Below are 13,008 nucleotides of genomic sequence, written 5' to 3'. Positions count from 1 at the left end.
ATGACATCCACGGCTAGATCCTCTTACAGGAACAAGTGACTACTCTGGAGAAGGAAGAGATGAAACAAACTACCCTTCAAATATGAAGTGAAATAATTCTTTAATATTTAAAGATCACTGATGGGCTTTTTAAAAAGTCTATAAATCTTAAATGTAATGTTTTACCGGGGAAATGGTTATAGCAGCCTCACATATATTATTTGAATTAATAAACATTATCACAGTATTAAGAAGGCAAGGTAAACAAATAGCTTAAGTATTTTATTTGTTTGCAACTAAGCTTGTTAACACTATATAATGAAAATGTACAAAGAATAATGTTGCAGTTTTTGGTTAGATTTAAGTCAAAGACATTCATTAATAAGGAATCTTCGAATATGAATATTCCAGAATTTCTCTAAACCATCTGATCAGAACAACTGTCTCTGAATATTACCTTACTTTGGAAGGTACTGGCATACACTTGAATTAAACTCAGAATTTTTCAAAATAAGCCCTAATTAATAAAACTATTCTATATTCAAACTAAAACAATTTTAATAGAACTTTTCTTTCCAGAAACAATAATAAAGGAAACAAGGCATTTTGTAAAATGTGGTCCTGAACAAGTCACAGTAAAAAATAAATGTATACTTAACTTCCACCTCCTCAAAACAGAGGCTACTTTCTGTTCCACAACCTTGGAACAAGGTGAAGAACAGTCTGTAAGCAACTTTGGGCAGGGGGTTGCCAAAACAAAGCTCAAGCAGTTGAACATGGTCACTTCTTAAAAAGAATTTGGGGGAGCCTGACCAAAGGATCCAAATTCTGCTTTTAATAACCGATAAAAGGCGAAGTGGCTCCTCCCAAGTAGCAGTGCCACCAGGGGCTGGCCCAGCCCCACGCTCACCTGTGTTGTGCTCCCAAGCAAACCCTGATGCTCCTGCTCCAGGGAGACCTTTTCTTTCTAGAGGTTCAGTGTCCTGGGAGCTCTCTGTGTGAATGAGGTGAGCACAGACTCCACGTGGGTATTTTAAGGCTTGGAGTCAAAGTATTTTTCAACACGGCTAGGCAGAGTCCATGTGTCAAACGGCCCGTCTCCAGTTTGTCCTAATTCCTCACCAAGCATTTGTAGACCTAGGACCACAGACCTTTGCTATATTGTCATAATCACATCTAATGTCCATCCTAACTTATGATTCATATTCTGTGCCTGGAAACAGTCCCTGTATTTAACAATAATACCTACAACATAAAACAATCCACCGTTACAACTTATATGGTCACAAAACATTAATGATCTTCTGTAGACCAAGCAAATGTTTTTAACCATAATTGTCGTGCATCAAATTCACAGCCAGAATCCCCAAGATCAAAAAAATTTGCACAATACAAATAATAACTTAAAACACACACACATACATATACACACACTCTCACACACACTTCTTACAGAACTGTGCTTGGGGAAACTCCATTTGTTGAGTGCCACTGAGGGCATATTTTGCTAAACTGCTGCTCCAGGTACTTTTGTTTGGAAAATCTATCACAGTAGGGCACAGCTGTTTATTGGATGAGCAGAAAAGAAAGATATGCTTGTGGCAACCAGAAAGTTTTAAGGTCTTTCAAGTTGTATAAAATGGACCTGCAGAAACATTTAAGTGTTCTCAGGATGCAAAGTTGGAGCTGAAATGTGATATCAAACCAGTTGCAAAAAGTGTACAGCAGCCATCTCTTGAGGTCAAACCTGGTACCAGATATGCAAGAAAGCTTCAGGACACATCTATAAATTAGGGGGGGAAAAAAAGAGTTTAAGAATACTAAAAATATTAACCAATGGGATATGTGAAAAACAACACAGAGAATGTAAGTCAACACTTAAGTTTTTAGTTTCAGTTTAGATATACAGCTAGTTATTACTCTATGTTTTGAGTAGTAGTAGTTCTAAGATGTCCAGAATTAAGAAATTCTGACCACACACTTGATAAGCTAGCTTAAGAAAGCAGCTTTCATAAATTAATAATTGAAACTACCTTTCTGGAGGAAAAGCCAGGTAACAAACAAATTGGTATTGCAGTCAGACTACCTAGGTTTCAGTCCTACTGAACTCCTAGCTTTAGGAGCTTGGACAAATTATATAACTTCTTTAAGTACCATCCTTACCTATAAAATGGGGCTAATAACAGTTCCTCCCTCACAGGGTTACTGTAGATTAAATAAATTTCACGAGGATTTAATGGGCTTAGCACAATGCTGGGCATGCTTTTTAAAAAAAATGTTAGCTATTATTTTACTTCACAGGGGTTTTTTGCTCTCAGGATACAAGGTGTTCAGTGTCAATACCTTGCTCTTGGAAGTTGGAAAATTAAAAAAAACTTGGCAATACTTACAGCTTGTTGGCCTTGTCCCATATCGTCGCATAATCTGATCATGTGTGAATTTCACAAAAGATTCATATTGTTCTGTAAGGGGTAAAGACAGTATATACCATCCCTAGAACTCTCCCTCAGTTTTTCAAGAATCAAGTCAGGATCACCTCTAGCTCCCCTGTTTGAATTATCCGCTCTCAGACCCTCCTTGTTAACAGCTGCTCTGAGATCTGTTACTTCCTTTTAGATCCTAGAGCCAAATCCCTAGCTCCTAGATTTGGTCACTGATCCTCTATAACATCACATTTTCCTAATTCTGCCCCTGCTATAACTCCTATAAAATGATTCTCAAGACAGGATTCTCAAGACAGACAGACTGGCTCAGTACTACAAAGTCAACAAACTTTAGGAACTCTGTAAGACATGAAGCTTGAAGCTCTTTTCTGCATTCTGTCCTTGCTATAAATCTCAACACGTTGAAAGAAAGAAGTGGGATAGCTAGAAAGAAGAGGAAATTTCATACTACCTAATTGCAAACAGTCCCAGAGAATTACCTTCCACAGGGAAACTCTGTAAAAAAGAAGGTAGTCTGACATTCATGAACAGAGGCATGACTTAGAGCTAACTGAACAATTCTGGGAATGGAGTTAGGAGAGGGGAAATGATATACAGGAGCTTCTTGTTTTAATACACATTATTAAGTATATTAAAGGATCAAAGAAGTTCGACTATAAAGAAATGCGTGTAACTACTACGAAACAAAAAGTTCTCAATTTAAAGCAGACTTTCCAACATTCTGCAGAGCCATGTGGTATGGGTCACCAGATTAGGAAATAATACTGTTATGGGAAGAAGTTGTTATCTAAAACCTTTCTGATCCCAACACGGTCCCCTTTCACTAAATGGGTACTACTTTCTATTCCTGATTCAGATCTCTTCCTTTCACAAAAGGCTCTACTTGTTGACATCACTGTCAACTCCCTTTGTTCGAACCTGAACTGTGCTTTCCAAACTAATGTACCTCCAAATCACAGAGTGCCAGATTTCCCACATCTACAAAGTGACTGCCACCAGGAAGTCTGATCATGTTGACTATACCCCACTCCCAACCAGGGGCTGGGAGGTTAGCCCAAATAAACCACTCACTGCCTTTATTCATATGGAAAAAGGTCAAAAGAAAAGCCTGGTTTATCTTGTTTCAGAAATGTATATGAAATTTCCTTCCCTATATAAATCACAAAGTAACTTGACTATTCACAACTCATTAAACGTTTCCTGCATGAAGTCTTGCTTTTTCTAAGTTACCATCTGACTGAACCTTATTATTTACCGAACCTTATGAACAAACAATGGTACAACCACTGCCTCAGCCTACCTGCTAGTTTGGTATTGAGGATTTGCTCATACTCCTCCCGAATTTTATCTTCATAGTCTTTTAAGAGACGCTCACATATTATTCCAACTTGTCGGAGGGTAAAGGTGGGCTGGTCCTTCTTCATCCAGGAGGAACCTAGTCAAAAAACAAATCTAATTTTGTTTTTGTTAAAAGATTTTAAGTTATCTCTACATCCCATGTGAGGCTCAAACTCACAGCCCCAAGATTAAAAGTCACATGTTTCTACCTGATGAGCTAGCCAGGAACTCCAAAACAAACCCAGTTTAAAGATTTTATTTATTTGACAGACAGAGATCACAAGTAGGCAGAGAGGCAGGCAGAGAGTGAGAGAGAGGAGGAAGCAGGCTCCCCGCCGAGCAGAGAGTCCGATGTGGGGCTCGATCCCAGGACCCTGGGATCATGACCTGAGCCGAAGGCAGAGGCTTTATTTAACCCACTGAGCCACCCAGGCACCCCAACAAACACAGTTTAAATAATACATTATAGTTCTAAGGTTCAGAATTAATAACTTTATGTTAACAGTCCTAGGATACAAAAACTGTTCAGAAAAATGGTATTCTTCACAACTCTACATGGTGTTTTTCACAAAATTGCTGAGCTTCTGCCGCTAGTTTTACAAAGTCAGGCCAAAGGTAAATTGAGAAGTAGGAGGAAAAATGTTTATCCAGGTGTGCTAGCTGATCCGCATACAGAAAAACAGTTCTGATGCCATAACAATGTGAGTCCATACTCAATGCTCATTTGGTAAAGAACAAGAACAAAAAGTAAGTTGATATAAAGCCTCTAGTCTGGATTAGAGAAAGTAATTCAGAGCTACCCAAATCCTTTGTGATTGTGATTATCTATACCTATGTTTAGCTGAGGTGCATCATAATTATCGGTAGAAGTAGAAGTCACAAAACATGACACACATTCTGATTTAATTCTAGGTTAGGGACTGGCCATCTTTTAACTTCCACAGGTGATTCTGATAAGAAATGCTTAGAAGTCTGATGCTTAGGAGACCAAGTAACTCGCCCTATATAACAAACTATTAGCAATGTCACTGAAGTATGAATGAAGGAGACAATTAGGCCCTACATACCTCATCCTCTTTTTTTTTTTAAGATTTTGTTTATTTATTTATTTGACACAGAGAGAGGAGATTTAAACAGGGGGAGTGGGAGAGAGAAAAGCAGGCCTCCCGCAGAGCAGGGAGCTCAATGCGGGGCTTGATCCCAGCACCCCAGGACCATGACCTGAGCCAAAAGCAGATGCTTAAGGACTAAGCCACCCAGATGCCCCTACATATCTCATCCTTGGTCCCTTTCAAATCTAGGAAAAGAAGAGTAAAATGTTTTTAAAATAGTAGTTAGAAACCAAAATACTCAATGGAATGCCAGAAAACATGGAAATCTGCTTCCTGATCATGAGAAAAATAGCAGCAGCTCCTTTGGTAGCCCAGTTGTTTCTCAAAGCTGAGTGTGTTGATCAAAGCTCAGCCTAGATTCCGTTTCTTCAGCCCGATTAATCAGTAAACCATTTAGCACTCTGAAACAAGTAATTCTTAACTTAAACCTAGATTTCTTCTTTACAATGAAACCTAACCAAAAGTTCTACCCAGTAATCACTGTATTGTTTCTCTGCATCCATTACATATTCTTCAAAATTCTAATACTAGAATCTCAAAAGAATATTAAGGAAAGACCAGCTTGTGCTTTTTCTCACTCACTTTCTCAAGTAAATAAATAAAATCTTAAAAAAAATCATTTGGGGGCGCCTGGGTGGCTCAGTGGGTTAAAGCCTCTGCCTTTGGCTCAGGTCATGATCCCAGGGTCCTGGGATCGAGCCCCGAATCGGGCTCTCTGCTCAGCGGGGAGCCTGCTTCCCCCTCTCTCTCTGCCTACTTGTGATCTCTGTCAAATAAATAAAATCTTTAAAAAAAAAAATCATGGTGAAATTCACATAAAATGCATCATTTTATTTATTTATTTTTAAAGATTTTATTTATTTATTTGACAGAGAGAGAGATCACAAGTAGTCAGAGAGGCAGGCAGAGAGAGAGGAAGGGAAGCAGGCTCCCCGCTGAGCAGAGATCCCGATGCGAGGCTTGATCCCAGGACCCTGGAATCATGACCTGAGCTGAATGCAGAGGCTTTAACCCACTGAGTCACCCAGGCGCCCCAAGGAGACAGTTTTTAATCAAGGTAATTTTTAACTCTCAGAACTATTAAAAAGTAGAATAGTTTGTAAGGAAATAAACTACTGTTAAACGACAGAGTTCACCACCAAAGGAGATGTTTGTACACTTGACTCTTTCGCACTTGCACTCTTGACTATTTGCAGGGATATCGCAAGCAAGACTGGTGGCTAAACTATGTGGCCATGAAGATTCCCTCCAACCCTGAGATTCTATTTTTGAGCACATCCTCTCTGACCACCTGTCAATGTTATAGAGCTGCTGTCACACAAATGTATGCAATGATGGAAATGTCCTATAGTTAATAGAACTACATGTGACTACGAAGCACTTGAAATGTGGCTACTGCATTCAAGAAACAAAATGTTAAAATTTCATTAAATCTTGGGGCGCCTGGGTGGCTCAGTGGTTAAAGCCTCTGCCTTCAGCTCGGGTCATGGTCTCAGGGTCCTGGGATCGAGCCCCGCATCGGGCTCTCTGCTTCCTCCTCTCTCTCTGCCTGCCTCTCTGCCTGCTTGTGATCTTTATCTGTCAAATAAATAAATAAAATCTTTAAAAAATTTTTTTCATTAAATTTTAATTAACTTTAATAGCTACATATAGCTAATCTAATGGCTAAGATATTAGACACTGCAGTTACAGAGGGTACTTCTGCACTGGGTGGATGGAAGCCAAATCAAATGAATCTAAGGTTTTTTTTCTGAGGGGTCTAGGTGGCTCAGTGCATTAAGCCTCTGCCTTCCGCTCAGGTCATGATCCCAGGATCCTGGGATCAAGCCCTGCATTAGGTTCTCTGCTCAACAGGGAGCCTGCTTCCCCTCCTACTCTGCCTACTTGTGCTCTCTCTGTGTCAAATAAATAAAATCTTAAACAACCCCCCCCCCCCATGACTCTGTGGTTTCAAATGTATTTATAAGGGGCGTCTGGGTGGCTCAGTGGGTTAGGCCTCTGCCTTTGGCTAGGTCATGGTCTCAGCGTCCTGGGATCAAGCCCTGCATAGGGAATCTCTGCTCAGCAGGGAGCCTGCTTCCCTCCCCCTCTCTCTGCCTGCCTCTCTGCCTACTTGTGATCTGTCAGACAAAAAATCTTAAAAAAAAAAAGTATAAGTAGTAATACAATGCACACATTTTACCAATTTTATCATTTTAGATGAAATCAGTTCTGGATTAGGAAACTATCATTTTAAGAACCATTTACAAACTTTTTTCCTTCTTCAATTTTTTTATCTAAATTCTAGTTAACATACACTTTAATATTAGTTTCAGGTGTAGAATTTAGTGATTAATCACTTACATATAACAGCCAAGGTTCATCACAACAAGTGTACCATTTACACACTTTAAATGGGCGGTCTGTCCACACTAATGTTTGCTTACCTGGAGAACTAGGTGCCGTGAGTGCTGAGGAATGAGGCTGACTTTCCGAAGTACAAGCTTCACTCTGGTTAAGAACTACTTCTAAATGTCTCCACCTCTGATAACGACTATATTCTTGTTTTATGTTCTGAAAAATTTGTTCTAATAAAAAAAGAAACACATTTGAGCATTCATTTTATTGTTCTTCAAACTTCCTGTCCCTTCCCCCACATTATTAATATTAGCAAGAAAAGTATTTACACTGAATAAAGCACTCCTCCTATAACTCCAAAGTGTTCTCTCTTAGTGCTATTTCAACAATACATGGAAGAACAGCTGTTCTAGCATAAGCCCTTCAGACAGTTCCCTTTGCTTGTTTTCCTGTGACAATGAAGACCCGATCTGCAGTCTGTTTTAGGATTAATGAGTACAATTTACAGCAAAACAAAAAACCCATCTTTCACCTAATCAAGAGCTATTTTTGATTTGTGTTAAGCTGCACAATTCTGCAAACTAGTATATTGGGGTGATTCTCCTACCACCCAAGGCCTTCTAAAAATGAAGCTCGTGTCCCCCATTTGGGACTCAAGATCTTTGGGGGAGAAGACAGTAGAAAACCACAATATGGTTGTCTCCTAGACATGTACCATGGGAAAACCTGAGATTTATTGCTTGGACCCAATGATCAGGGCTTAGAAAAGAACTTTCTAATCCTACCGAGAGGCACTACTTGATAGGACTCGGATTACTATTCTGAGTCAAAGTAGTCATAAACCAAATTTACTAACGCTATTGAAGGGAGTCCAGGACACACAAATTCACTTTGAAGTACATTCCTAGAGCCAACGCTGTCTGAAAGGATGTGGTTTTCAAGTTTTTTATTTTTGTGGGAGAATATGCATCCACTTTCCAGATGATAAAGCCTCCTTATCAAAAATAAAACCCAGAAAACCATATCACGACCCCACTCACATTATTCTAATGTATACTGTGCTATAATTGTAATTTTTTATGGGGTTGAGTGTTAATAATGCCATTCTGCTTCTTCCTAGCTGTGTGACTATGACCTTAGAAAGTCATTCAGGATCTTCAGCCTACTTCTTCAATATAAATGTTAACTGCCTACCCAATGAAGCTTTGAAAACAAGTGACAGGAGAGCCTAGGAAATGATAAACTCACAGTATCTCCACACATAACTAAATTTTCTAACACTCAGCCCAAATACATAAATGATGTAGGATTAGCAAAGCTTTCCCTTAAAAATGCTATGAAGTTCATATTTTAAGATCCCTGAAACTTATGAAGGCTTCACTTCATCTTTAAAAAGTATTATTCTCCAAGCACATACTTGCCAGATTCAATACAAGGATGTACAGAACTGCAAAGATTTTAAACAAGAAAGGACAAGTATGAGGACAACGCTCATGAGAACAGAAGGTCTTTGATAAACCTCTGCCTCCTGTATGGCAAAGTGAACAAATGGAAAGATACAACTTTTAGGCTGGTTAAAGGACAAGCAAGTCCAAGAATCTAAATATGGCATGCACAGTAGAAAAATAAGGAAGTAGATGTGATCCTCTCTCCAAGAAGGCCACTTAAAAAACAAAATAAAACAAAACAAAAATGTACATTTCTTTTTAACAGTGGATAATAACTTTAGTCTTTGCATCTCATTATTATTTGACACTGTGCTTCTGGGTTATATCTGACTAAGCCTGTCCTCAAAATTCTATGGTTCCTAGCTGTTACAGAACAAAATTCACATTTTCTTTTCTTCCAAAATTCAAACTCTTTGGGGAGCCTGGGTGCCTCGGTGACTCAGTGACTCAGTTAAGCGTCTGCCTTCTGCTCAGGTCATGATTCCAGGGTCCTGGGACTGCCCCCCACTCCCGCCCAGCATTGGGCTGCATGCTCAGCAGGGAGTCTGCTTCTCCCTCTCCTCTCTCCTGGGCTTGTGCTCTCTCAAATAAATAAATAAAATCTTTAAAAAATTTAAACTCTTCCACATGGCATCCCATGCCTTCCAAGGCTTGGCCCAAATTGTTTCCAGTTCCATCTCCCCTTATAGCCCAGCTACATTATCCTTTATTTGTGCATTTTCATTGCTTTGCGCATACAGTTTTCCTTCGCTTGAAATGTGGCTGTCTTTATTCCTTCGCCGGCATTCAAGAGCTAGCTAAAATGCTACCTCAGTATGGATGTTAATCCTCAAGCCTCAAGTCATGATCAATTAATTGCTTTGCACCTGGACTCACACACGTTTACAAACATCTCCCTCAGTCAGCAACACCCTCTTGTGCCTAGTATCAACTTAGCTCATTTAAGCAATAAAAGGCTTAATTTGGGGGCACCTGGGTGGCTCAGTGGGTTAAGCCTCTGCCTTCAGCTCAGGTCATGATCTCAGGGTCCTGGGATTGAGCCCCATGTCTGGCTCTCTGCTTGGTGGGAAGCCTGCCCCCCCCCCGCATACTTGTGATTTCTGTGTGTCAATTAAATTAAAAAAATCTTTTTAAAAAATAAATAAAAGGCTTAATTTTATATGCCTTTCCCCACAAAAGTGCTATGACACATATCTTTTTTTTAAAGTAAAAACAGTTTCTTGGCCATTTCTGAGAAACCTTTATGACCTTTGAGATAACAATTGTTATAAAATGAAGTCACAGATTTTTAAATTCACTTTTCTGTTAGTTAGCTTTATTCTTTCTATTTGTAAAGCAACTAACATTTCCTCTTCCATTCTTCCTTTTTAATCAAGAAGACATTTTTCACTTAAGCCAAAGCATCTTATAATCAATCATTCATACTTTGTTTCTTTCTTACAGAACCATATTCCAACAAGCATTAAGGAGGTTAACTGATCAGTCTTTACAAATGAGTATTTTAAATAAAATATTTTAATATAAACGACCAAGAAGGTAGTTTGCATGATCTATGAGAAAATTAAAATTTAAGGGCGCCTGGGTGGTTCAGTGGGTTAAGCCGCTGCCTTTGGCTCAGGTCATGATCTCAGGGTCCTGGGATCGAGTCCCGCATCGGGCTCTCGGCTCAGCAGGGAGCCTGCTTCCTCCTCTCTCTCTCTGCCTACTTATAATCTCTGTCAAATAAATAAATAAAATCTTAAAAAAAAAAAAGAAAAGAAAATTAAAATTTAAAATAAAAAAATAGTGACTCCCATTATTGCACTCCGCAATATTGAGGCTTCCAAATACATTCAACACTCATTTATTAAACATGTGCTGTAATGTGAACTATAACAGAATTAGTCTACAGGGTATACTGGAAGAAATAAAACGTGCATAAAATCCATCAAGATGGAGAAGTCAAGTATTAATTCTATTTTGCATAACAGAGATCCAGAAAGATTAAATGACTATCCTTGCTATCTGTAGGAACAGCAAAAGAAAAAATATCACTTCAAGTAGGCATTTTGTCCCCTGCTTTTCTTTTCTAAGTAGGCTCCATGCCCAATATGGAGCTCAACGTACAACTTGAACTCAGGACCTTGGGATCAAGACCCTGATACTTAACTGACTGGGCCATCCAGGCGCTGTCCCCTGCTTTTGAAGGGCTCTTTACAAAAAATTTTTGCAAACATTATCTCATTCAGTACATAAGGCTTTGCAACATTAAGTGGTCAGGGAATTTAAAGTAGAACAGAGTTCCTTATGGGGTAGGGTTAGTCACGTAATGGATGGGAGATTTGCAAAAATGATTGTTTTTGGATTAGCAAATACAAGGGGGGAAACATCATGGTGGAAAGCAAGGATAATAGGCACACCCGGGTGGGTTTGGGGAAAGAGCAGCAAAAGCATTGTTTGGGGGAAAAAAATGTGTAAAAGGCTAAGTAAGTCATAGGGTTACAGCTGATAAATCCTTCTACTAAAAGAATGAATAGAGGTGAACAGGAGAAAGAGTGTCTGTGAGGGCTTGGCTGGCAACTGCAGGAATTTTGGTGTGAGTACGAGGACCTGCAATTTGCATTATGGATATGCGGAGGAAAGAGGAAATAAAGCCCAAAGACACTGGTAACTGAAAAGGGATGAGGAAAAGAATCATTTTAAGGCAGTCCTAAGGTTTCACTTACACTTGAGCAAGAGGAAAACGCACACAAAGAAATAACTTGACGAAGTCCAGTTTTGAGGACCCTCCCCCATCTCCAGGAGCCCTTTAAAACTGCTACATACTAATTCTGATGCCCTCTCCCTTCAATTCCTGCACAATGGTTGGGGGGGGGGGGTGTCCTAACTTTACAGTCACACGAGCTCTCCCCTTTCCTTGACCAGCATGTAATCCTTACTGAAAGACTCTTACGGATAGTTGAAGTCCTGCTTCCGGAACCTCTGTATGTTTAAGGATTCTCAAATAAATTCTAGCTAACGAGCTACCGATATCGAGCCATATATGGTACAAGACAATAGCCATATTAAGATTCAGTATCAATAAAAGAACATGGCCAGTCCCTTAGAAATAGGCTGAAATCGGATTCTATGACTTCTGCGACGGCCTCTGGTCCCTAAAGACTTCTGAAAAGCAGGTCCCCCTGCAAGCTACAGTACAGAGAACAGCACGCACTCAGGTCCCTTCCCAAGAACCCGCCCCCAACCCCCACCCTCAAGGCCGGGTTCGTGAGTAGAATCCCATTTTCCATGGCCCACTGGATCTGCTGGGCGGCTCTGTGCAGGCCCGGGCAGCGGAGGCAGGAGGGGCTTCACGCACGGAAAGGGCCCCGAGCGGCCAGGGATATTCCCATCTTCCTCTTGCTGCCCACCCCTCCGGTCTCTCCAGCTCCAGGAAAATCGAAAACCGACACTGGAGCCCCACCATCCCTCCCGGATGTCTCCCATCCCCGGAAGCGACACGGCCCAGCGGCACCCCAGTTCCCGTTTCTCAGGGCAAAGAAGGGGTCTGTGGGTGAATCAGCCTAGCGCCCATAGCCGCCCCACCCCCACCCCCCAAAATGCCTGGGCCTGGCTTCCTGCCAAGCCCGCAGCATAGGTTACCCGGTGTTGGAAGGCGCCGCTCGCTGCCGGGTGGGGCGGGCTGCTGCAGAGTCGGCGGTGGGGTCTGCGTCTGGAGAAGCGGCGGCGGCTCAGCGTCCGGGGGCCTGAGGCCCGGAGTGGGGCCAGGCAGAGGGGCGCAGCGCCGCCGCTTCGGGGAACCAGGGCTCAGCAGCGCCGCCTCGAACTCCATGGGCCGCTTCAACGTCGCCCCGCACGCCATGCCGCTGACGGGCCAGGAACCAGGAGCGGACGCGGAGGTAACTGCGGCCCAACCTCCGGCTCCTCAGCGGAGCTCGCAAGCCAAGCCGGCTCCAATGGCGCCTCCAGCACCCGGCAGCGACGCTGGCCCCGCCTCCTGTGACGTCACGGGCCCTGGCCACCGCCCGGCAGAGGGGGAGAAGCCGGAAGAAGGCCGTTCTGGGAGGCCCGTCTGCTACACTCTGGCCCGCCGCGCCCCCCACTGAGGAAATGGCACGGTCTGGGCGGAGAGCTCGGTCGCCAGGCAACCTCGGGAAGGCCCCCACCCCCGCTCCTCCCCTCCCGGGGTCCCATTATCCCCCTCCCCCCACCCCACCCCTGTCCCCCAGTTTTTCGAGCCGTCGCGCCGGGCTGGCCCCTTAGGTTTTCGCACCTGCGCGGCAGGGGCGTGGGGGAGGGGTGAGCTCAGAGAGGCTGGTCGAGAGGGCGCGGGGGTCGCGTGTCTCCCGTCCGGCAAACCTCCTTCCATCT

At 42.2% G+C, this 13,008-nt stretch overlaps 1 protein-coding gene across 1 annotated transcript; it reads right to left on the bottom strand.

The window, feature by feature from the left end:
• Positions 1-240: 240 nt before the first annotated feature.
• AKIRIN1 (akirin 1) lies at positions 241-12,641 on the bottom strand. Its single transcript, XM_082687017.1, has 5 exons — positions 12,280-12,641; positions 7,300-7,440; positions 3,724-3,858; positions 2,370-2,441; positions 241-1,762 (listed from the first exon to the last, which is right to left on the bottom strand). The coding sequence occupies exons 1-5, from the start codon at positions 12,497-12,499 to the stop codon at positions 1,752-1,754; spliced, it is 579 nt and encodes a 192-aa protein (XP_082543143.1). The 5' UTR covers positions 12,500-12,641; the 3' UTR covers positions 241-1,751.
• Positions 12,642-13,008: the final 367 nt, after the last annotated feature.

Source organism: Mustela nivalis, assembly GCF_964662115.1.
Source record: "Mustela nivalis genome assembly, chromosome: 10".
NCBI lineage: Eukaryota > Metazoa > Chordata > Mammalia > Carnivora > Mustelidae > Mustela > Mustela nivalis.
The sequence above is the reverse complement of the archived record's forward strand: the minus strand, read 5'-3'. Positions and strand labels throughout refer to the sequence as shown.